Below are 22,243 nucleotides of genomic sequence, written 5' to 3'. Positions count from 1 at the left end.
TAATAAAATAATGTATATTTTTTTAGTTTTATTATTATCATTTTAATGAGTTTTTATAATCATTTTTAAGTAATACTATGTATAAGTCACTTCAACCTTTAATTTTAACATATTTATTGGAAAATTACTAATTAGAATTTTTAGTCACAGTTAAATTTAACCATCTTGGACTTTATAAATTTTATATTAATATTATCACAATCACGTTGGGTTCTATTACTGGATAGCCTCCCTCCTCATATCAAATCACCGTTTCTATTTGTTTATTTTTTTTTCCCTCTCTCTGTATACATAACAATGTAACTATTTGCTTATTATGCCTTGCAGCATAGATTGTAAATACTCTTTAATAAAAAAAAAAAAAATATTATCACAGGCTACAAACTTCAGACTTAAATTTCAGATGTAGCATAAGATTTGACCACTCCATTTTAACATAATATGTCAGTGGTACTTAAGTGGTATTCTTAAGAGGACTGTTATACATCCAATTTCCTAGTATTAAAACATACCTACGCAGAATGCGTTTTACTTGCTCTGTGATGATTTTAAAGCAAATGTACAAAAAAAAAAAATGAAAGATGACAAGATTTTGTCGACAATGCCATATTCTTTTCTTTGATAAACTTATATTTAAATTAATATTTTAAATCACATGTTTTTACTTTTTAAAATAGCTATAACTTTTTTTTATATTATTATTTTCAAAATCGGATATGACATTATCACCAAAATGTTATCTCTCAATTTCACAATTGGTGTTTTTGCCCTAAAATAGCCATGGACATAGTACAACACATTCTGCGTAGTTGTGTTTAGATAAAAAAATATTTAAAACCTCTGTCAAGGATGCTGTAATAATCCGAAAAATAAATTTAACTACTAAAAAAGAGTCTTAATTACTTAACTAATAATTAATTACACATAATAGTTTAAGCTTCAAATTAAGATTGCAAAAAATTGCCTATACCTAACTCCTCATTAAATAGAGGTAGGTATCAAGTTCTCTTAAATAGTTGCCTTTTACAAAGCCGTTCGCGAATCACTTTAATCTTTATTTATTTTTTATCCTAAATAAGAAAAAATATAAAAATCGTTGAAAATTATAAATATAACACTTCTCATGATTCAAATAAAATAAACTACACACGAAATAAAATTATTAACGATTACAAAAAGTACAGTGCTGCCCCCGTTCGCACGCCTATGTATTATGGTGGGTGTATGAAATATTTGTATTAAGGGAATGGCTATAATTTATATCTTTAAATTATAATAGGTACATTGGTACATACAAGTACCTAATTAAAACTATGTTATTGTGTTGCAAAAAAAAAAAACAAATTTAAAATAACAGTAAAAATATAGGGACTAGGGCTGCATTAAAAACGAATGGAAGGTCGCGTGCAGTCCCAAGTTATAACCATGCCTCCCCTTTGAATTTACCTATAGGTGCTACGTTATAAAGGTAGATAACCTTTGAGTTCTGAGAATATGCCGAATTCTTATACACGATTTTCATGTTTTATATTTATTTTTTCATTGTCGTTAACTAAAGCTCGGGTTATACAATACAAACGTATTGTTATATATTATAACATACTCTTCCCCTTTACGAACGAAGGGAACGTCGGTACAAGGAACGGATGGTTTCATTCGTGTCTTATACTTTACCACGAGAATTGTTCATTTATCATTAACGTAATTTTCTATAGTCTATATACTTCGTCATCCCTTTTAAGGTTTTATGCTAAATGGGACCTGTGTTGCTGAGTCGCCAGTACAACAGCGAGTTGTCTAAATAATATTACTATACCAAATAGTTTACTTATATATAACTGCTATCGTTAATTTAATATATTACTATTACAGGGTTATTCGCAAAATATGAATCTGTCAATATTTCATAAGATATTAGACTTTTTTTATTGTTTTATAGTTAATAGTTTGCTCAAATTAAAATTATTTTTCAAAAATATAACCTCATCCTTAATGTGTTTAAACGGTAACGAGTATATTTAATTAACTTTTTTAACTAAGAATAATTTGCTGAAAATTTGACTGTTCGATAACCAGTTTTAAATATTTACTTTAAATGTTACTAAAATTTAAAAGTTTAGGATGAGAGAAGGGTGAAGTGTAGTATTATTTTTATCTGCGCGTACATTATTTTACCGCATTCCAACTCCCGTCCTAAATTTTGAATTGTAATGACTTTAAAAGTAATTATTTAGAACTGGTTATCGATCAGTCAAAGTTTTCAGCAAATTATTTTTAATTTAAAACGTCAAGATAATGTATACGTTACCACTTAAAAATCTTAAGTATGTGGAATTCCAAAATTGCTGTATGTCTTGCCTAAACTTCTGGATAAACTTAATCGCAATGTATAAACTTTATGTAGGTATTGTATACTTACAAACTACAGCACAAGACGGTAAACAATCTTGATAAAATATAGCATTCCAAGAATCATTTCGATTTTATATAACACTCATTTATTATCCCCATCTATCATTTTCGACAATCAAGTTAATTTGATCAATAACTAATAAAAACTGTTAAAGTTAGGTGTGTCAAGAATCTACAGCAGAAAAATATTTAATAGTTTGTCGATAACTAGGAATTAGTTAGGTATTCCATATCGCATTAAAATATGTTTATTCACTTACTAGACATTCTAAAATTAAAATTTAGTATAAAGTCACGAAATGTAATTCATATTGGTTAAATTTACAAAAATCATTATATATTAAACAATGCTTATAAGGACCTCGATTCCGACTATTTATTAAGGGACAAAATATGTGCAATATTTAATATTTTAACAATCAAATTGTTTTTAGATAAGGTTCAAGCGTGTTACGCGCTTTTAGCTTCGACGTTTTAGATTATTCCTAGTGCCGGCGGTCGGTGATTTGTATGTAATGCATTTTTTTATGTAGGTTATATTAATTTTAGTTGTGAAGAATTACTATTTGAATAAGAAGAACACCTCGCAGGGTGACCGGATTTCATATATTTTTTATTTGAAAGTAGAATTAAGGGGTGCCATTTTTAAATTCAAAATTGATGGTACTTTTAAAGTAATAGAAGAGATAAAGAAATCTTTAAAGAACTCATGTCAATTTAACCGTTTTAGTTTTTGTAAAATAAATTGAAATTGTAAGCCTTAAATCTATGACACAATACGACTGCGGTTCATGTCAATGAATAATCATGTATAATATCCTTTTTTTTTTTTTTTAATAACATTTACAATCTGTACATACAAAATATACAATAAGAAAATATGCTAACAATTTAATAAATGACTTGTAGACTACGAGTAGGGAAGCTATCCAGTGATAGGACTCTTTGACAGGTTTTGGCTAGAAATTAAACGGTGGCATTACAATTTAGGAGGTCTCGACACCAACGTCTTATAAGACGACGAGGGGCGTTGTCCGGGATAGTAGCTGTGTGCTGGTTTGCTATTAATGGATTCGAGTGGAGGAGTAATCTAGAGTGAAATTTTTTATAATGAGTCTTAACTAAATTTTCAACTAATGTATAATATCCTAAAATAAAAGAAAGTAACACACTTAGAAGACATTTTTGTATTAGGTATATTTGCTGTTTCCAGTTATTAATATGGGTCTCGAACACGTAACATTGTGTTTAATGTAGGTGTGCATTTAATTATATTATGACTTCTGGTCAAGTAGATATAACATTTTTAATTAGAAGCCGATTCCAGATTATGTACTTCGATTACAGGAATTAATAATTTGACGTGATGTCATCTGACACTGCGTCAACGACTACCAAGGACGGGATTGCGTTAACGCTTTAATAGGGAGCATATTTTTGTTTCCAGAACACTGGACTTCTATTTCATCACATTTTAATTAAGATGGAGATGAGGAGATTAGGTACGCATCGGGCAATAATAATTTGCGTCGTTGTTTTCCATAAATATTTATTAATAATATTTAACAACGTCATCGTCAAATTTTTATTTTTGTGGTATGTTTTATATTTTATACAAATCGTTAAAATCGGTAAAAATTATACTAATGCGTAATGTATTTTCATAAGCAAGCCTTTCCCCTTTGGATTAAATAACAGATTTTAGTTTCTGTTAAAATTGGTGTGATATGTGTAATGTGTGGTATTATGTCATGCTAACCATATTCATAATTATGTAAAATGGTCTTAGTTAGGTACATTGTTCTACGATCGGATATCACGGTAATAATTGAATTGGTCATTTGGCGCCACACATAAATCTCATATTTGTTGAGGTAGCTTTTCTACTTGTTTACATCAAAAGCACGTCCACATTTGTTTGCAAACGGATGATGTAGTAAGTATTGAATTTAGATAGCCCTCGACCGCACTAGTAATTCGCCATTTATTGGCGACGACCTCTATTTGCCCAGGGGGACTTCCTAATTTGATTTATCCAATTACACGTGACCGATTATCTAGTACTATCAATAGACATCTATATATATATATTGTTCTGTGGCATATCGTAATTCGTATAATGCCTAGTTATCCTATACTGATTTCAGTTCAGAGATTAATTTGCACAGCAATTTGATGATTTTAAGTTTTAATCCTTTACTTCAATAGTGGACCCGTCTTTGGATTACACTGAAACGTAAATAGATTCAAATAAGAAATATGTCATACATATAATATTAGTTAAATAGTTTGCGGAGATTATATTACTCAAAAATATAAAATTACCCTTGCCCCTCCCCCCTCCCAGAGTTAATGGAATCGTATAATAAGGTTTTTATAGTATTATTAATATTACTTATATTAAATTTTTTTACAAAATTTCGATGTGGTCCGATCACGTTGCATTATATTACTGCTGTAATATAATGCTATGTAATCGAAGATAAATTTTAAAAATCTGGCAATTTTTATGGAGGGTTTTCCTGATTTTGGTGAGTAAGAAGTACCAACCGGCAACCAGATGTAGTTTCTGATCAATACAGATGGTACCTACTGGAGTAAATCGAATTACTATATCTATTAATCAACTTACAGCGAAAAGGCAATTTTATTGGGTCATGATAATTACCAATTTTAGTCTTTTTAATTGGTATACCTCTGATAATCAGTGAAATATAGATGTGGGGGACTTTTTTCCTATCAGAGCACACGTTTTAAGGCGGTCCTTCCCCTCTTCCTTTAAACTGCGACAAACATAATAATATAATACATAGATACCTATTATGTAGAACTGTTTTCGTTGGTAAACGTTTGTAGAAGGCGATGTGGCGGGTGCAACCGACCAAGACGTTGTGCTTATACCCAGTAGAGAATCGGCGACGTACCTCAAACGTATTACTTATTTATAAGAACAGGCGTACCGCGTACAGCGCGCGTGACTTGTCTCAGTGTTAAGGAAACTCCGTATAAGACAACACGCCGCCGTCTTGAGGAACTCCGAGGTTTTATTAACTCACATAGTCGACAATCGCACCAGATACTTGAAAAATGGTAAGCAAAAAAGTTGTTTTCAAATCAAAATGTATTAAACTGCAACGATTTTTTCCTGTGATCCTTCAAGTCTTTTTCTCTTTTACGTTACGGTATCTACGTCGTTCGGCATTAGTCACGTTTTTCTTATTATTTATTTACCCTTATCTCTCCCTCTCTTTCTATATATATATATATATATATATATATATATATATATATATATATATATATATATATTCTGTGTCAGCTGAGCTGCACTTTCCAATTGAGAAAATTGTCATTTCCCGAGACGTCGCGTTACGCATTTAGGTACACTAAAACCGTTGCTAATCGATTCATCATACATTCAAAAATGTAGACAATAATGAAAAAACGTGTATCTGAGCGGCACGGTTGTCTTCCTTCTCACAGTTTCTATTAATATCTGTCTAGAAAACAACTATCAAAGTGGTGAAAATCAATAGAGTTCAAATGATCGTATTTTTTTCAGAAACTGGTTTTTAACCTTCAATATTAATCAATAAAATAAACGATACATTGTATTACTGTATTAACTGTCATGAGTTTTGAAAACAATTTTGTTTTTAATTTTGTCGCCATCTATTAAAATTGTATTAATATCCTTTTACCCAGCCATTTGATGTTTACCACATAATTGTTTGGTTCCGATAGCTGTTGTAGCTGTGGTTAACGACGGGTATGCTTTATTCTGTCCCACCCGTTCATTCGCTTTAAGTAGATTATATTCTGCGCCTGCATGGACTTACAAGGTTGACAAGCAGTCGTCTTGACGCATGTGTGTGTAACAAATTGTTAATAATCGCAGTAGACACCGCAAATTCATGTCATCACACTGCGTTAAACACAATATATCTGATCCAGGGGGAAGACAATTGTTCTTTGAACAAAATGATATAGGTTTCGGGCCTATGTATGGGATATCGTGAGAAAGAGACGGAATCCATAACGATGGACATAATATTATAATGTGTATTTAAATAGTACAATGTCTTGACAAGCCGGTACGATGACTATGTTTTTTTTATTAAGGCTTTGGAGCCGACTTCTTCTAGTAATGGGCTCTGGGTGTGCTACATCGCAAAAAATATATATAATAATATTTTAGGGGTAATAATCGTTTTTATTTGCGTTATTACTGGTTATTATTAGGGTATCACGTTATTATTGGTGCTGGCTTTTAAGTAATTTTTAAGGACTTTTTAAGAAAACAAAAAATCAAGAAACTAAATGTATAACAATTAAAATTAAAGTATTAAAGGACGCATTACACGTTTTATGCTCATATTTAAACAAAAATAGAATACTAGAAATAGGCTCAGTAACGATTCCCATTGTAATTTGTGTATCCAAATCGAGCAACTTCTAATATCGGGTTTATAAAATTGTAGAGTTAAGAGTCAAAAGTTATACTACATGAAAAAACACATAGTTGGACCAACTAAAGTTATAATTAATATAGGGACACGACAAATTTAAGTTGGAATAACTAAATAAATATTTAGGCCAAAACATTTTTTAGTTGAAGTATGGCCAACTATACAATTACAGGATTTACTGTTTCACTATATTAACCATAATATTAGTTGGTTCAACTATGTATTTTTTTTCGTGTACTAGTTGGTATACTTTTGGTTATTATTATTATTGAAATAAACAAACTGTATTTTAAAAATTCTACATGGGGAACGACTACCGTTATGTTAGGTAGAATGAAATTTTTCGATCGTTTAACTTAAAATTTATCTATTAAGGTATAATATAATTTTTTTCATTAGTCCTATAACCTATTTTGTGTTGTGTTTACAGTTTAGGGAGGATCATTTTTTCAACTGTTACAGCTAATCTAGTTCTTTAAAGTTTTACGCAGTTCAAGTACCTTAACTGAAGACTGTTTAGTTATAATTTCTATAGTATTGTGTATATTGGATAGGTACACAATTAGTAAATTAATGATAACTACTTGTACGGCGTATGCTTTAATAATTAGCCACGTGCGGTACACAAATGAACGGATGCTATGAAGATTTATTAGTATTAAGTATATATAGTTGATTAACAGAAGTAGGTATTAGTACTTAGATTGTTTTAATAACTTCCGAATGAGACGTTTATTAATATTTTAACTATAACTAAATAAAAATAAATTACATGATTTTATAAGTGTTTACTTTCTTTTGACAGTAATGATTCTATAGGTGGTCGATATTTACGAATTTTTAAAATAAAGCTAAAATATGAGTTTTTAAATTTAGGTATTATTATGATTTATTATTTAATACTCGTTAAATAAATTAGTTTTCTTGATTAAAAATACTTAGTATTTGAAACTAAAACTAAAATTAGTACCGAATTGATTCTGGAATTTGAAAATTTGATAGGTAAAATAAACTTTAATCTATATATTTGTGACATATAAAGGCGTTAAGCGCTAGAAAAGCTTGACCCTTAAAAAATTAAATTTTGATTTATTACATTAAACATTTTAGAATAATATAACATATTATATCAAAAACAAACTGATCCAAACCTAATATTAGTTGATTCACTAAATGGCAGAACTTACTTTGTTTAGAAATGTCATTTAAAAAAATATAGTTATCTCTTTTTTGAAGTATTGGATTTGTGGGTTAAGATTTTTTGGCTCTATGCGCTTCATATGGAGATATAAGAATGCTAAACATTTGCGCCAAAAGCTGTCAAAACGTCTTTTTTGTATAAAACAGTATTTACCTTTTTTCTCAATCCCCTATTAGTAATTCAACTCCCCCCCTCCCGAGTTTGGTTTACTACAGAGTAATTTTGTAAGGTGTTTATTTCTACTTAACACGCGAATTTACTTTATTATAACAATATTCATATATATAAAGTTTAATATATATTTTAGAACTTTTTTTTTAAAATTTGTATTGGTCATTCGCGTATTCTTATCAATCGATTCGATGAATTCAATACCTAATTTATAAAACTTGGCCGTTTGTGTTGGATCGAGAGACAATTACGATTTTGAGTGAAAACTGAAAAATATTTTACGGTAATCATTTGCGTATAAAAATCAGATTTTTACATGTAAAATTGTAATAACCTGAAAACCGTCATTTTTGGATTCTTTAGTTTAAGAGATTTTTTTAGGAAATCAAAAGCAAAATAATTGTATCATCGCTATCATGGTAGGCATTACCTGGCGATGATTTTATGCCTGTTCCGAAGGAGACGAGACTAACCCTCGTTTGTCTAATGATTAATTATTTTCTTGGGTACCGTGGAATAGCGAATGCGTGTCTCTATAAGTACTAGGTAGTTAGAATAGCTATACCGCATGTCTAATGAGAATATTATGGTTATAACGCACTGTACGTTGGCCATGTCGAAAATTATATGCTAACAATTGGATACAGGCCATCGATCACATCGTTCCGAGTTGTTCACCAAATAACCAAGTTTAACAACGATTAAGTAGCTAGGTACAAAACTATCAAATTAGATATTGGATTAGATTATTCACATTGAATTGATTGTTTTTTGGCCGATTAGTTTTTATGCAAGTACCATCTTTTTGGTAAAAATTAAGACCGAAAAGAGTAACTTGGATTGTTTAACTAAGCATGTTTAAAATTAAAACTTTAATTATTAAATCAAAATATGATGAGCTACTTTTGTGTTTAGTAACCTAGTTGTATTGCTGTAATGCTGTACAGTTTTTCATTTAGTTATTTGTCTAAATTAAACATTTACTAAATAAGTTTAGTTCTCGAAAAATCGGTGGTTACTTTGTTCTCAGGACATGATTAGACGTTTTTTGAAAATTAAGTTTCTGGCATGTTTTTTGCAATTTCAGTCAGTAACTTCTAAATTAATAAGATTTTTTTGATCCCCCCGATTTTATTAACAAAATTATGGTTCGTGACTTGTGTGCAAATTTAGATAAATGAGTAGGACAAATTAGATATTTAGAACTCTTCACTAATAATTGTATAAGTAGTTTTAATATTAAATTCAGTGTACAGTAAAAAATAAAAATTAAAGAACAGTACTAAACAGTGCTAATAGTATAAATTCATAAGAATAAATAATTCTTATACAATGAATAATATTTTCTTTGAATAACTTGGCTACTTTGGTTTGTTTACAATACAAATGTTGACAATCAATTATTGTAATTCAATACAAAACCTTAATCTAAAATCCAAATACACTATCTGAATTCTAAGAGTTCTCTAAATGAATAATGTATTTTTCGCCTTAAGTAGTTCTTAGTGAAAGAACGTTAAATCACTCGAAGGGACAATTAATGAACTGTCACGCATTACAGCGATTGCCGACAACTAGTAACATTGAATATAAATGTATACATATCTATGTAATAGCTAGTATAGCTATAGTACCTATAAACTTTTACCATTTTTTACTTTTTGATTTGAAAATTTAAAAAGCTAACTGCTAAGACCTATGCAATTTGATTTGATACAATCAATCAAAAGGCTGACAACCACACACTACGCTTTGATTTTCTCGACGCTATAACTAAATAGACCATTTTTTTTTTAATGTGTTCATTTTTTGTCAAATAATAATTATACCATAAAAGTTATTGGTTATTACTATAGGTGAGTAAATCTCGAACATTCAATTAATACGTTTGCGCTAAAAGTACAGCCATGCACTTATGTATGCAGTATGCTATGAAACATAGCCTATCATGATATAGCGGGAGGAGTCGGAGGATTACTACACAAATTATACATTACACGTGATTGTTTTGTGATAGGATTGAGCTATACAATCAAGCGAAAACAGAATGCTCTTTTTTGTACTAATTCGATTCACAGTATGAATAAATTATGCAAATTATATTATTTCGGTTATTACAGTAAAGTTAGATTTTAAACGCAACATATTTCAATCAAAGCTCTACCGATTAATCCATATTTACATTAATTCTACGGTGGGGTAGGATTTATGTACTATAACGTCAATCGGGGATTTGTCGGTAACATTCCAATGAATATTTGTTGCTGCATATAAACAGTTCAAAACTAATTTGCTATATGGCTTATCCGGTTAGGTTAGCACTTGTTTATACCTTCAAGTTATATCGTTTTAAATTGATTCACACAACTTCTACAAGACTAATACTACGGTTAAATCAATTAAAATAAAAGACAAAATAATATAAATCTATACTATCGGCTGTTAGTAATAACGTACGACTGGTAATAAAAAATTTGGTCTTTATTGACTATTGCTTTCGGAATAGCTAAATATATTCTGAAGTAATTGATTTTTTACTTATAATATTAAATATTTAAATGACAACACAATAGTGATGTGTTTGGTAATTTTAAATAAAAATAGGTAAGCTAATTTAAATTAATAATGTATACTACTCTTGAAGAGGGCACAAACAGCTTCTATAAAAGTTTTTAACTCAGCCATATTGACATTTAAAGTTCTAAAAAAAAGGTATTTTACACTTTAATGTAAAAAAAAATATTGTTGCAACCCATATTACATTGATTACACTAGTATTTATATTTATTTTGTGACTATTTTGTAATTATAAGTTTTTAAACTAGGTAACATAATAAATTATAAATAAAAAAGGTTTAAAAGTGATAATATCCTCCCACCTACATGATGTACTCGGGAATACATCTACGGGCAAATATTATATTGCACACATTTACAAAATGTTTTTTTTTCAGGAGTACACTGAATGTTCATAATAGGTTGTTTCATTTTTTTAAAATTTTTTAATTTATCATTATTCTATGGTTTAGACACGTGGAACTTTTTCTGTTATTTAGGTAGACATTTAGTAGCTGTTTACCGTGATTGTTATAGTCAAATTTTTAAATTCTGTATGCTGAGACCTATGTGCAAGTATACGGTATACAAAAAGACTATTTTTTGTTTGTTTACGGTGTATGACTGTAAGTAGTAAGTACGCCCAATTATCTGTCTGTATCATTGTCATCGGCCCAGCCCATTCGTCCGGTTCGTGGGTCTAATAAACGTATCCTATAAAAACCTATAACGTCAATAATAATAATAATTGTTTCCATTAGTAATTTTCGTCGTTATTATTATTATTAATAATATTTTATTGTTTTCTATTTCTTCTTTTGTCATTGTTGATGTAATTCCGTTTTTGCCGGAGCCGCTCCCGTCCGGTTTCCTTTTGTGTATGCTATAATATATTATTAAGTCTTTCCTTCTTCACCACGAATTACCAATGTTCTATAGTAGATTAATCTGCTTTCTCATTGCCTATGATAAAGTTTTTGTCGCCACTGTGTTTTCGGATCGTTGGTTTCTCCTTTCTCTCTCCTTCCCCTCACTGTCTGTATATTATAGATCACCTTCGTTCCCGTTTCTCATCGTTTTTTCTTCCCGTCCACCGCGTTTACAAGCTACCAGCACAACCGGACGCAGTTCATCGCGTTTGAATTTTAATGAAAAAAAGCTAAAAATACTAATAATAATAATAATAATAAAAAGGTAAATGACTAACCGGAGGGAACGATAAAACAAATAAGTGGCTAGGAAATTATCTTCATGAGTCAAGTGTATATAGATATATTATGCCCTTTGTTCCCTATGTAAAACTAGCATATTCTGTTAGTAGGCATTTTCATTGATGCCAAAAAATTAAACTACAATAAAAATCCAAAAATCACTTCCGAAAACAAAATTCTCCGCAAGCTACGAGTCAACAAAACTAGTATTGGTCTAAATATATAAAATGTACTGAAGAAATTAGAAATTATCATAAAAGATTCAATAATAAACCAAAACCCTCCTTATAACTTCGTATTATGTATTATCGTCTTTAACTATTTCAAGGAATCTTAAAAGATGATTTAAAAAAAAACTGGTGCCGGCAATTCTTAGTAAAAATAGCTAACAAATATCAATAAGCAGTATAATACTTAAACAGTAAAAGTTACCAGAACATTACAAGTTATATTTATTTTATCTTCCCGCGAATATAATGTCCAACCTATTATAATATTATGGTTAATTACAATAAATGTATAGTTATGAAAGCAACTACACATTGTATTGTTTTCCTATTTTAATTATACATTTGCACCATTATTTTTGCTAGGATTCGTTATCTAAATGATAATATTTATTATATCATTTGAAATATTACCATTTTTTAATTTGTTTTTTTTTTTAATGTTTTAAGCGTGAGTGTATATCCGTACATATCGGCCAAGCCGGCGTGCAGATCGGTAATGCTTGCTGGGAACTGTACTGCTTGGAACATGGAATTCAACCGGACGGACAAATGCCATCTGACAAGACCATCGGAGGAGGCGATGACAGCTTTAACACGTTTTTCAGTGAGACTGGCGCTGGAAAACACGTTCCCAGGGCTGTCTTTGTCGACTTGGAACCGACCGTTGTCGGTAAGTACTTACTATGTTTTCTGAAAACATATTAGGGAGTGGCTACACTCTCTCCCCATCCCTCGGATAATTTACTACGAAATCCCTTTCCATTTTTCCGGGTTTATGATTGCGTTTTATGTATTATTAAACACTCTTTATAGTTGTGCCTTGTAGGCAGTATATTAAAATTCCTACTTCATAAACAAATGGGTTGAAACATAAAAAAACAAAATGCCTAGGTATGGTAATTGCCCTGTACATACGCCACTGAATTCAAAAGTTGAATGTATACGCTTTCCTACAATCTGGCATATTAGTATTGGTATATTATTTTTAGACGAAGTGCGCACCGGCACTTACAGGCAGTTGTTTCATCCTGAGCAGCTAATCACCGGCAAAGAGGATGCGGCTAATAACTACGCCCGAGGTCACTACACCATAGGCAAGGAAATTGTGGACATCGTGCTGGACCGAATTCGTAAGCTTGCAGACCAGTGTACGGGACTGCAGGGTTTTCTGGTGTTTCACTCGTTCGGCGGTGGCACCGGTTCCGGGTTCACATCGCTGTTAATGGAGCGCTTGAGCGTGGACTACGGCAAGAAGAGCAAACTGGAGTTTTCCATTTACCCAGCGCCGCAAGTGTCAACTGCCGTGGTAGAACCGTACAACTCCATACTGACCACGCACACCACGCTCGAGCACTCTGACTGTTCGTTCATGGTTGATAATGAGGCTATCTATGACATCTGCTGCAGGAATCTGGATATCGAGAGGCCGACGTACACGAATCTCAACCGGCTGATCGGCCAAATAGTTTCTTCCATTACGGCGTCGTTGAGATTTGACGGCGCTCTCAATGTCGATCTCACAGAATTTCAGGTGCGTAAATCCATGCAAAAACTAGTAACAAACAACACCAAGGTATAGTTACGTAATATAGGTCAAACCCTTTAAAAAAAACCACATATTTTTTATTTATAATTATTATTTTTTCTTCTGTTTATTATTGATCTAATTCATTTATGAATACGTTTACTCTATTATTATATGGAATGTAGTCTCTATCAATAATAATAGTAATAGTTAATACCTAACGAACGATGTATGAAACTAACGCCTATTTTGTTTGCAGACCAACTTGGTGCCATACCCACGGATTCATTTCCCGTTGGCCACGTACGCGCCGGTGATATCCGCCGAGAAAGCTTACCACGAACAGATGACTGTAGCCGAAATCACCAACGCCTGCTTCGAAACAGCCAATCAGATGGTAAAGTGTGATCCCCGACATGGCAAGTACATGGCGTGTTGCATGCTGTACAGAGGGGACGTGGTTCCAAAAGACGTGAACGCTGCTATCGCTACCATCAAGACAAAGCGAACCATTCAGTTCGTTGACTGGTGCCCGACCGGTTTCAAAGTGGGCATCAATTATCAACCGCCCACCGTAGTGCCGGGCGGCGACTTGGCCAAGGTGCAGCGGGCCGTTTGTATGCTGTCCAACACCACGGCCATTGCCGAGGCGTGGGCTCGCCTTGACCACAAGTTCGACTTGATGTACGCGAAACGGGCGTTCGTCCATTGGTACGTCGGCGAGGGCATGGAGGAAGGCGAGTTCAGCGAGGCTCGCGAGGACTTGGCCGCCCTGGAAAAGGATTACGAGGAAGTAGCCACCGATTCGGCTGACGGTGGCGACGAAGGGGACGAATATTAACTCTCTAGATCTCCGGAACGCCGTTTCGAAAAATCATTAGCGGACGTTCTCTATCCGGACAATACGTTTTCCCATCAAAACTTACACATTCAACCATAAGTGTCTTTTATCAGTTAATCTTTAACCACACTTAATTCCAAATACTTAACTGTACATACTAACTCTAAACACTCAGTTAAAATACCGAGTTTTCCATTGCTATTAATGCCGAGTGAAAGACTAATACAAGACGATGCGATTAGCCCCAATTCTAAAAGAGGTTTAAGTCCAAATATTTTATATTTAGCAAAGGCAAGACAATTCGTTTTTTTTAATGATATTTGTGAATTTTTTATAAAAAATTGCTGAATCACATACAGGAACATACATGCCTAACATAGTTAAGTGCACAAGTGTTAATATAAATAATTAATAATTAATTTTAAATGTTAAGTTTTTTTAAACTTTTTGAGCTTATCGGACAATAATGAAGTATTATTATTTTCGAACAAGGACATTTCTATCCATTTAAACTGTTCGATTTTAAAAATTAACTAGTTAAGTATACTTATCACTGTTGTAGTCTTAAAAATCGATGGCGATTAATTTATTTTTATACTGAGGTTAGATATTTAAAAACCTATCCACTCATCGTTTGGAAAATTAAATCTATTTAGTTTCTCGTATGTTATAAATCGTGGATTTATGACCTCCAAACTCAAATGAATCTTTTGTATTCAGTATTACAGATTTTGCATTACCTTAAGTATTGATTGGGGCGCCACCGAGTAATGTACGATTTAAACAAGAAATATAGTTTATACCTATTGGTTTTTTGCGTAAAATAATTATAGCACAATTAATGCACTCTAGTTCACGCGTTATACATAAGTATATTATTAGTATACGCATAAAAAAGTACCAGAACTTATTTTTAATTTCCTATGATAACATTTCATATTACACACAATATTACCTTGTATAATGTTTATAATTATTAGTTTACTAACTATAATATAGATACTATTATGAATCTGTCTAAATTTAAGTGTACCTAGTACCTACTACTTAAAATAATATCATCAATGGGGAAAAATAAATGTTCATAGCAAAAGAAACTCCGTGCTTATGAAAACGTGTCTTCTATGTATACATTTCAATATTAATTGAAGCCATGAGAACCAAATTAAAGGGTAAAAGTAAAATTATTTTCATAAAGAAGTCCCAATCGATTATTAGTTTATCAACGAGACATTTATTTATTTGTATTTGTTTTGTAATTTTTTGTCAATTTTAAAAAAATACGATATTAAAAAGAATTGATGAACATCACCCATAAGAGCACTTCAAAAATATAATTTGTATTTTAATCTACTAGAAATATCTATTGAATATGTGTAATTGTCGAAGAATTTTATTTTGAAGATGTAACTTTAAAAATATAATAAAATATACTTCTTTGAACATATAAACTTTGTACGATTTTTATTTTAATTGTGATTTTTTTGTTTCGATGCTAATGGTGTAATATATTTTATTTTGTTCTGGACCTATGACAACTCTTTAACCCCTGCAAGTCGGAACGATTTCACTATGTAGCAAATTTATGGATCAATAATCTATGGAATGATGCCAAAAATGTTCACCGCTTTTCCTTAAATACCTATGTCAGACAGACCAGTCAGATTTTCATTTCACCGACGAATTAAGCGTAAAAAACAAGTATTTTGTAGAAAAAAAAAATTGGTCCATTTTTTGAAAGTAATAATATTATGATATTTTGAGTAAGACTTAAAAACTAAGCAAGGCCTAAAGGACATAACAAAATGGAAAAACAACATCATAATGACTTGAAAAAATAACTTGGGTCGTCTACAAACGTAATAAGCCAGTATAAAATATAAATTTATAATAAATAAAAATGTATGAGATAACTTTAAAAAATATTTATTATTTTCAAGTTTATAGAAAATACATTTAAGTTATACCTGACATGGTGGGGGTGAAGCTAGTCTTCCTAAGAACATTATTAGGTATGTAGAGTACTACATTTTATATTTTACCAATAATTAACGACTTTTTCTCTCTAATGTGACATTTAAAAATTATTATTAGCATCAATTATCTTGTTGGTTAGGTTTGTGTATGTATGGAAGGTAATACGTGCAGTAGGGCATGGCATATTGTGTATCAAGCAGCGACGGAAACAGCTTAACCTCGGGTGCTGAGTGACAACTGAGGTGGCCATTGCACTACACTATGCCCCTAATGTAATTTGTATTATGCTTTAGAAGTTGTTCCCGCTCTAAAGTGCATACCATATTTGCTGCCCTATCGCCATAAATAAATTATCATATTGTTAAAAATAATTTGTACAGCCTACAATCACGCCTATTCATCTGCTGTTCTCTGTTGCTCATAAAAGGTAAGAAATATAATCAAATCAATACAATCAATAATTTGTAGTAAAAATCATGTATTTTTGATGTGTATATTAAAAAAAAAAAATGAGTAGAAGAAAAGTATTAATGTTACAAATTTTTGGCTAGTATAGGAAAAAAATTCTAACTACATTTTTTTTCCCGGCACATGTATTTTATTTTAAAAAGCTATTGTATTTTGATTTAAAAAAAAAGACATTAAAATCAGTTTAAATGTATGAACCGGATTGTAGAGAATGAGATTATTATAACAATTTTTAACCTTTCTGAACTGAAGTTTTAGTTGAAATTAAAACTAAGTATTAAGTAATGAAATAAAAAATTTAAACCCGTGGAGCGGATTTACCAATTTGCCACCCCTATGCTAAATACAATTTTCCGCTTCTATTTAAAAAAAAAAATCCTGTACAAAAAAATGTCTATAATTAAAAACATAAACAAAATTGTAAAAAAATGTTCCGATTTAAATATATATACCATTTATTTTACTTTTAATTAAATTAATACAATAATGACAATAATAAAAATAAAAAAAAATATTGCACAAAAATAAAAGTAAAAAACATCAAACAAAGGCAAATAGGTGTGTAAAACATAAATAAAATATAAATGATAGAGTATTTAAGAAACATAATTTTTTCTTAACTCAGGTACATTCTATACATTTGTAAACTTATATTCTAATAATAATAATATTAATAGTTAGCTATATAGATATATATTATTCTATCATAATAAAAGAGTTTTAAAAAATACTATTCAATCATTATAATTAAAAAATATATATTAGGAAGTACATAATATTACTTATTGAACACACTTCGTTTTTTTTAAAAATATATTTATAATGTTAGTGAACCAATAATATTTTAAGACTATAGATTTTCTTTAGGATATTTAATAGGTAATACTGTATATATGCACGTTTGTTAATTGTTATACATAATTTTTAACAATAATATGTGTTTGAGTTTCATTTTAAGGAAGCGTAAAATATTATAGTTTTACAACACCTAATATAGTAATTTAAAAAATCTCAGGTCAACTGTTAAAAAAAAAATTAGACTAAAATAAGATCTAAATTAATATGAATTAGATTTCAAATTTAATACATGATATAATAATAAAAATATTAATACGGATGTGATACCTGTTGGCAATAAGCTTAAATAATTTAATAGGAAATTGTTCCAACAGTTAATAACTAGAAATGTTTGTTATTAATATAGTAGTATGCAATAAGTAGGTGGTTGAAATTAAATTGAATAGTAAATATTATTTGGTAAACCACATATTATAGAGTTTTCTCAAGTAATACAATATTTTTACATATCAGTTTAAACAACCAATGTTATATGTTTAATTTAAAACGAGTACTTTTTTAAATTTTGTTAGATGATTATAATTATTTTCTAAATTCAAGGTTTTGTTAATCTTAAAATATTAGTTGTACTCATCAAAAATTAAATTATATTATTAACTCAAATTCTTATAATAAAATCTATACAACTAAACTAAAATACAAATTTACATATAATGTTCATGTTGTGCAGTAATCAATCCATTTGATACAATCGCAGCTGATACAGCTTGGTTGAATATATCATCACAATCAATATCAGGTGGTTTACTAGTCAATTGTGATTCAACCTGTAGAAAAAAGTGAACGTTTTTATTAACAAGTTTTTCAATATAAGACAATTCACTTACTCTTTTATACTGGGGTTGATGAAAGTGATGACTTTGTAGGCCGTGTTGTTCGATAGCCATTTGTACAGCAGTATCTTCTAGTACACACCCGTTGTCAGACTGTCGTTGAAATTCTTGCCACAGGTTTTTTACTCTGTTCGTCTGATCAACCAAGTGGTTAAGGACAGCTGATCGATGTGATGCTTTTTCCATTTCATCGTTCAAATGATTGTCAAGGATGCAAAGACCGTGCATGTGTTGTTCCCACCGTTCTTGTCGTAAGCGAGATGCTTCATCTCGAGATAAGTCTTTTGTCATTTTGCCAGTATAACTAAAATTTAAATGTTTTGTAAATATTTATTCTCAATATCTTACTAATTACTGTGTTGGTTAGTCCTTGAACTGAATAATTTACGTCGTATTACATTTCATTACATATGCTCACTTAAAAACAACAATACTCGTGAATATACTCATTACAGTATTATGAATAAATCGTTTAATTTAAAAACCATGTAGGTAGATAAAATAAAAACTAAAAAACGAATTTTATTTGGGAAGTAATAATCGAATATTTTTAATTATTATTGTTTTGATAGTACGATTTAATCATCAATCATGATAACGTTGTTTGTTTCATGATTTTGAATAACTTTATCCATGATAAAACATTTTTTTAGGTTATGTAAAAAATATTCTCAACTCAATAGTATCAATTATGATATATGACGATTTTGGTAATGGTAAATTTTGAATTTTGATAGAAACCTGTTATCCTTTAAATTATTCTGTTAAATTTATCGTAATAAATTAAAGTAATTATTATTATTGTGTGCAGTCTGTAATTTATGTTAAATAAAAGTATATGCCTAAGCAATTTGTATATAACTGTATTGTTCAGTACATACTTTTTATTTTATCATCTACCTAGTAAATTGTTCATCAGTTGTTTACACCTAATATTGTGATTGATTCTCTTCAATGAAATTGAACGTGGTATTTTTGCACCCAGATTTGGGTATTGGTGGTGCCGAACGGTTAGTTGTAGACACAGCATTAGCAATGAAAAATACAGGACATGACGTACAATTCATTACAAACCATCATAGTCCTTCCCATTGTTTTGAAGAAACTAAAAACGGTATGCTGTCAGTTACAGTTGTAGGCGACTGGTTACCAAGAACATTGTTGGGAAAGTGTTACGCATTGTGTAGTTATTTACGAATGATTTATGCGGCATTATATCTTGCATTCTTCAGTCGCATCCAGCCTGATGTTGTGTTTGTCGATCAGGTATCAGTTTGTGTACCAATTCTACATTGGATTCCGTGTAAAGTAATATTTTATTGTCATTATCCTGATCAGTTATTGACCTCCCATGATAACATTGTGAAAAGATTCTATAGGTTACCATTGGACTGGTTAGAAGAACAAACTACAGCATGTGCTGATGTAATTTTAGTTAACAGTTATTTTACTTTAAATGTGTTTAAAAAAACATTTAAAAGTGTAAAGAAAACACCTCAAGTTTTGTATCCTTCTATAAACACAGCATTTTTTGATAACTGTGAAACTATAGACATAAGTGACATTGTAGAGCTAGAAAAATATCAAATAGTTCTGTCTATTAACAGATTTGAAAGGAAAAAGAATTTAGAATTAGCTGTGAAGTGTATGTCACATTGCTCGTTTAGCAAAAATGTAAAACTTGTATTAGCGGGTGGTTATGATCCTTTAAATTTGGAAAACATGGAATATTACGAAGTACTAAAGAAACTTGTTCAAGATTTGGATCTCGTAGATAGTGTAGTATTTTTGAAATCGCCATCAGACAAACTGAAAATATCGCTTCTCAGATATTGCACATGTTTGGTGTATACTCCTTCTAATGAGCATTTTGGTATCGTTCCATTAGAAGCTATGTACTGTAGTAAACCTGTCATAGCTGTTAATAGTGGAGGACCTACTGAAACGATTAAAAACAATCATAACGGATATTTGTGTGATGCTAATCCTGAAGAATTTGCAAAGGTTATAAAACAATTAGTGGAGGTACGAGAAAATGCCGAGCATTTTGGTAAACAAGGTAAAAAAAGATTTGATGATATGTTCTCATTCCAAGCTTTTGAATGTAAAGTAAATGGAGTTCTAGAAAGTTTGTACAAATCTCAATAAGTGGCTTATATTGTTAAATATTTTTTAATAAGTGTTATAATTTATTTTAGATTTTTTATTGTATTAATAGACTATAATAGAATCACTCTACGATAGTATACGATAAAGTAAAATTGTACTTTCATTTATAATACTCAAACTGTTATTACATTATTGGTTCTTAACATTTTACAACTTTTTTTATTTATTGTCATTCCACAATAAAACACATAATGACATAACAATTTATGTATTTACTATAAATGTTTTGAACAATATATTTATTTATCAAAAACATGTACCTACTTATTTGACTTTGATTTAAGTTATCTGGATATTTCAAATGTAATGGTACTAAAGTTCCATATTCATACATCACAGGTATACATAACTCATTAACTTCTATATAACTTGTACTTGAACGAATTTTGTTTATATTTTAGTGAAAAAAAATATATATATGGGCATTCTTAGTCATTGAAATACATATTTTATTACCTATACGAATGAACACGACACATGCAATCAAGTAAAATCAAATATTGTAAATGAGAATACAGGGAATTTGTAACATTTTTCGGAGATGTTTTGCCATTAATTTTATTTGTTTTGTCTACCCAACCCCTTTTAGATGTTATATATCTAATAAACATGCCGTTTAAAAAAATTAGGAACAAGAGATAAGTAATATTAATCTATAAAATTGAGGACCATGATATTGGCGAAACTTCATTGACTTTTCCGTATTCTCATTTATAGTACTTGGCGAATAGGTTTTTATCGGTATGACTACCCTATTGTATTACCTGCGGTTAGGACTCTGCAGTGGTGGATCCAGAAATTCTTCACAGGGGGGGCGCAGAATGGCATTCATGACTAGGCTATGTCAGCTGTAGTTTTAGGGCTCCAGGCTTCTAGGGACGTATAAAAGGTTTTTTAGGAATTTAGGAAGGGGGCGCTCCCTTGGATCCGCGCCTGGGATTTTGGACTTGAGCCTCTAGAAGGTGCCTCAACCCAAAATCTGTTCACCCCTTTGATTTCTTTTTATGTCTTAGTATATTAACTTGATAATTTAAATGACTTATGGGTTTTGTTATATAACATTTATCCTTGTAAATTTGAAAATCTTTAAGAAAAACTGTCTCTCGCTAGTGATTAACCTTATCCTACTGTCCTGGGTGTACGTTACAAAATATATTAATTTTAGTTATTACAACTATTATATTTGTATTTTTTATGTTAATCTACAGTCTACTTTGACCGTTTAATTAACAGGGCGGCGACATGCACGTTATTTTTTTAGTGTGTGTTATGTTAGCTGTAACTCAACGAACCGTTTTATCCAACAAAGCTTCGTTGAAATT

The 22,243-nt window shown here is 30.6% G+C and overlaps 3 protein-coding genes across 3 annotated transcripts; 2 read left to right on the top strand and 1 right to left on the bottom strand.

Moving 5' to 3' along the window:
• The first annotated feature begins 5,284 nt into the window (after positions 1–5,284).
• On the top strand, positions 5,285–15,995 carry LOC126838120 (tubulin alpha-1C chain). Its single transcript, XM_050572264.1, has 4 exons — positions 5,285–5,502; positions 12,698–12,920; positions 13,240–13,781; positions 14,035–15,995. Exons 1-4 carry the CDS (start codon positions 5,500–5,502, stop codon positions 14,614–14,616), a joined length of 1,350 nt encoding a protein of 449 aa, XP_050428221.1. The 5' UTR covers positions 5,285–5,499; the 3' UTR covers positions 14,617–15,995.
• Positions 15,996–18,310: 2,315 nt separating this feature from the next.
• Positions 18,311–19,306, bottom strand: LOC126838604 (uncharacterized). The gene is made up of 3 exons (XM_050573145.1): positions 19,171–19,306; positions 18,747–19,056; positions 18,311–18,686 (listed from the first exon to the last, which is right to left on the bottom strand). Exons 1-3 carry the CDS (start codon positions 19,200–19,202, stop codon positions 18,564–18,566), a joined length of 465 nt encoding a protein of 154 aa, XP_050429102.1. The 5' UTR covers positions 19,203–19,306; the 3' UTR covers positions 18,311–18,563.
• Positions 19,307–19,464: 158 nt separating this feature from the next.
• On the top strand, positions 19,465–21,174 carry LOC126838455 (alpha-1,3/1,6-mannosyltransferase ALG2). The gene has a single exon (XM_050572867.1). It carries the CDS (start codon positions 19,707–19,709, stop codon positions 20,898–20,900), a length of 1,194 nt encoding a protein of 397 aa, XP_050428824.1. The 5' UTR covers positions 19,465–19,706; the 3' UTR covers positions 20,901–21,174.
• Positions 21,175–22,243: the final 1,069 nt, after the last annotated feature.

The sequence above is a fragment of the Adelges cooleyi genome, unplaced genomic scaffold, assembly GCF_023614345.1.
Source record: "Adelges cooleyi isolate 19-005CV unplaced genomic scaffold, UGA_ACOO_1.1 ACOO_flye_CR_arks_rails_tigmint_CR_PRNA_30, whole genome shotgun sequence".
Taxonomy (NCBI): Eukaryota; Metazoa; Arthropoda; class Insecta; order Hemiptera; family Adelgidae; genus Adelges; species Adelges cooleyi.
This window is presented reverse-complemented; position numbering and strand designations above follow the sequence as displayed.

Coding starts and splice junctions, on each gene's coding strand:
- LOC126838120 (XM_050572264.1), top strand. Junction 12,921..13,239: donor CTTGGAACCGACCGTTGTCG/GTAAGTACTTAC, acceptor TATTATTTTTAG/ACGAAGTGCGCACCGGCACT. Junction 13,782..14,034: donor TCGATCTCACAGAATTTCAG/GTGCGTAAATCC, acceptor TTTTGTTTGCAG/ACCAACTTGGTGCCATACCC.
- LOC126838455 (XM_050572867.1), top strand. CDS start 19,707: ATGAAATTGAACGTGGTATTTTTGCACCCAGATTTGGGTATTGGTGGT.
- LOC126838604 (XM_050573145.1), bottom strand. CDS start 19,202: ATGAGTATATTCACGAGTATTGTTGTTTTTAA. Junction 19,057..19,170: donor ACGAGTATTGTTGTTTTTAA/GTGAGCATATGT, acceptor TTTAAATTTTAG/TTATACTGGCAAAATGACAA. Junction 18,687..18,746: donor ATCAACCCCAGTATAAAAGA/GTAAGTGAATTG, acceptor TTTTTTCTACAG/GTTGAATCACAATTGACTAG.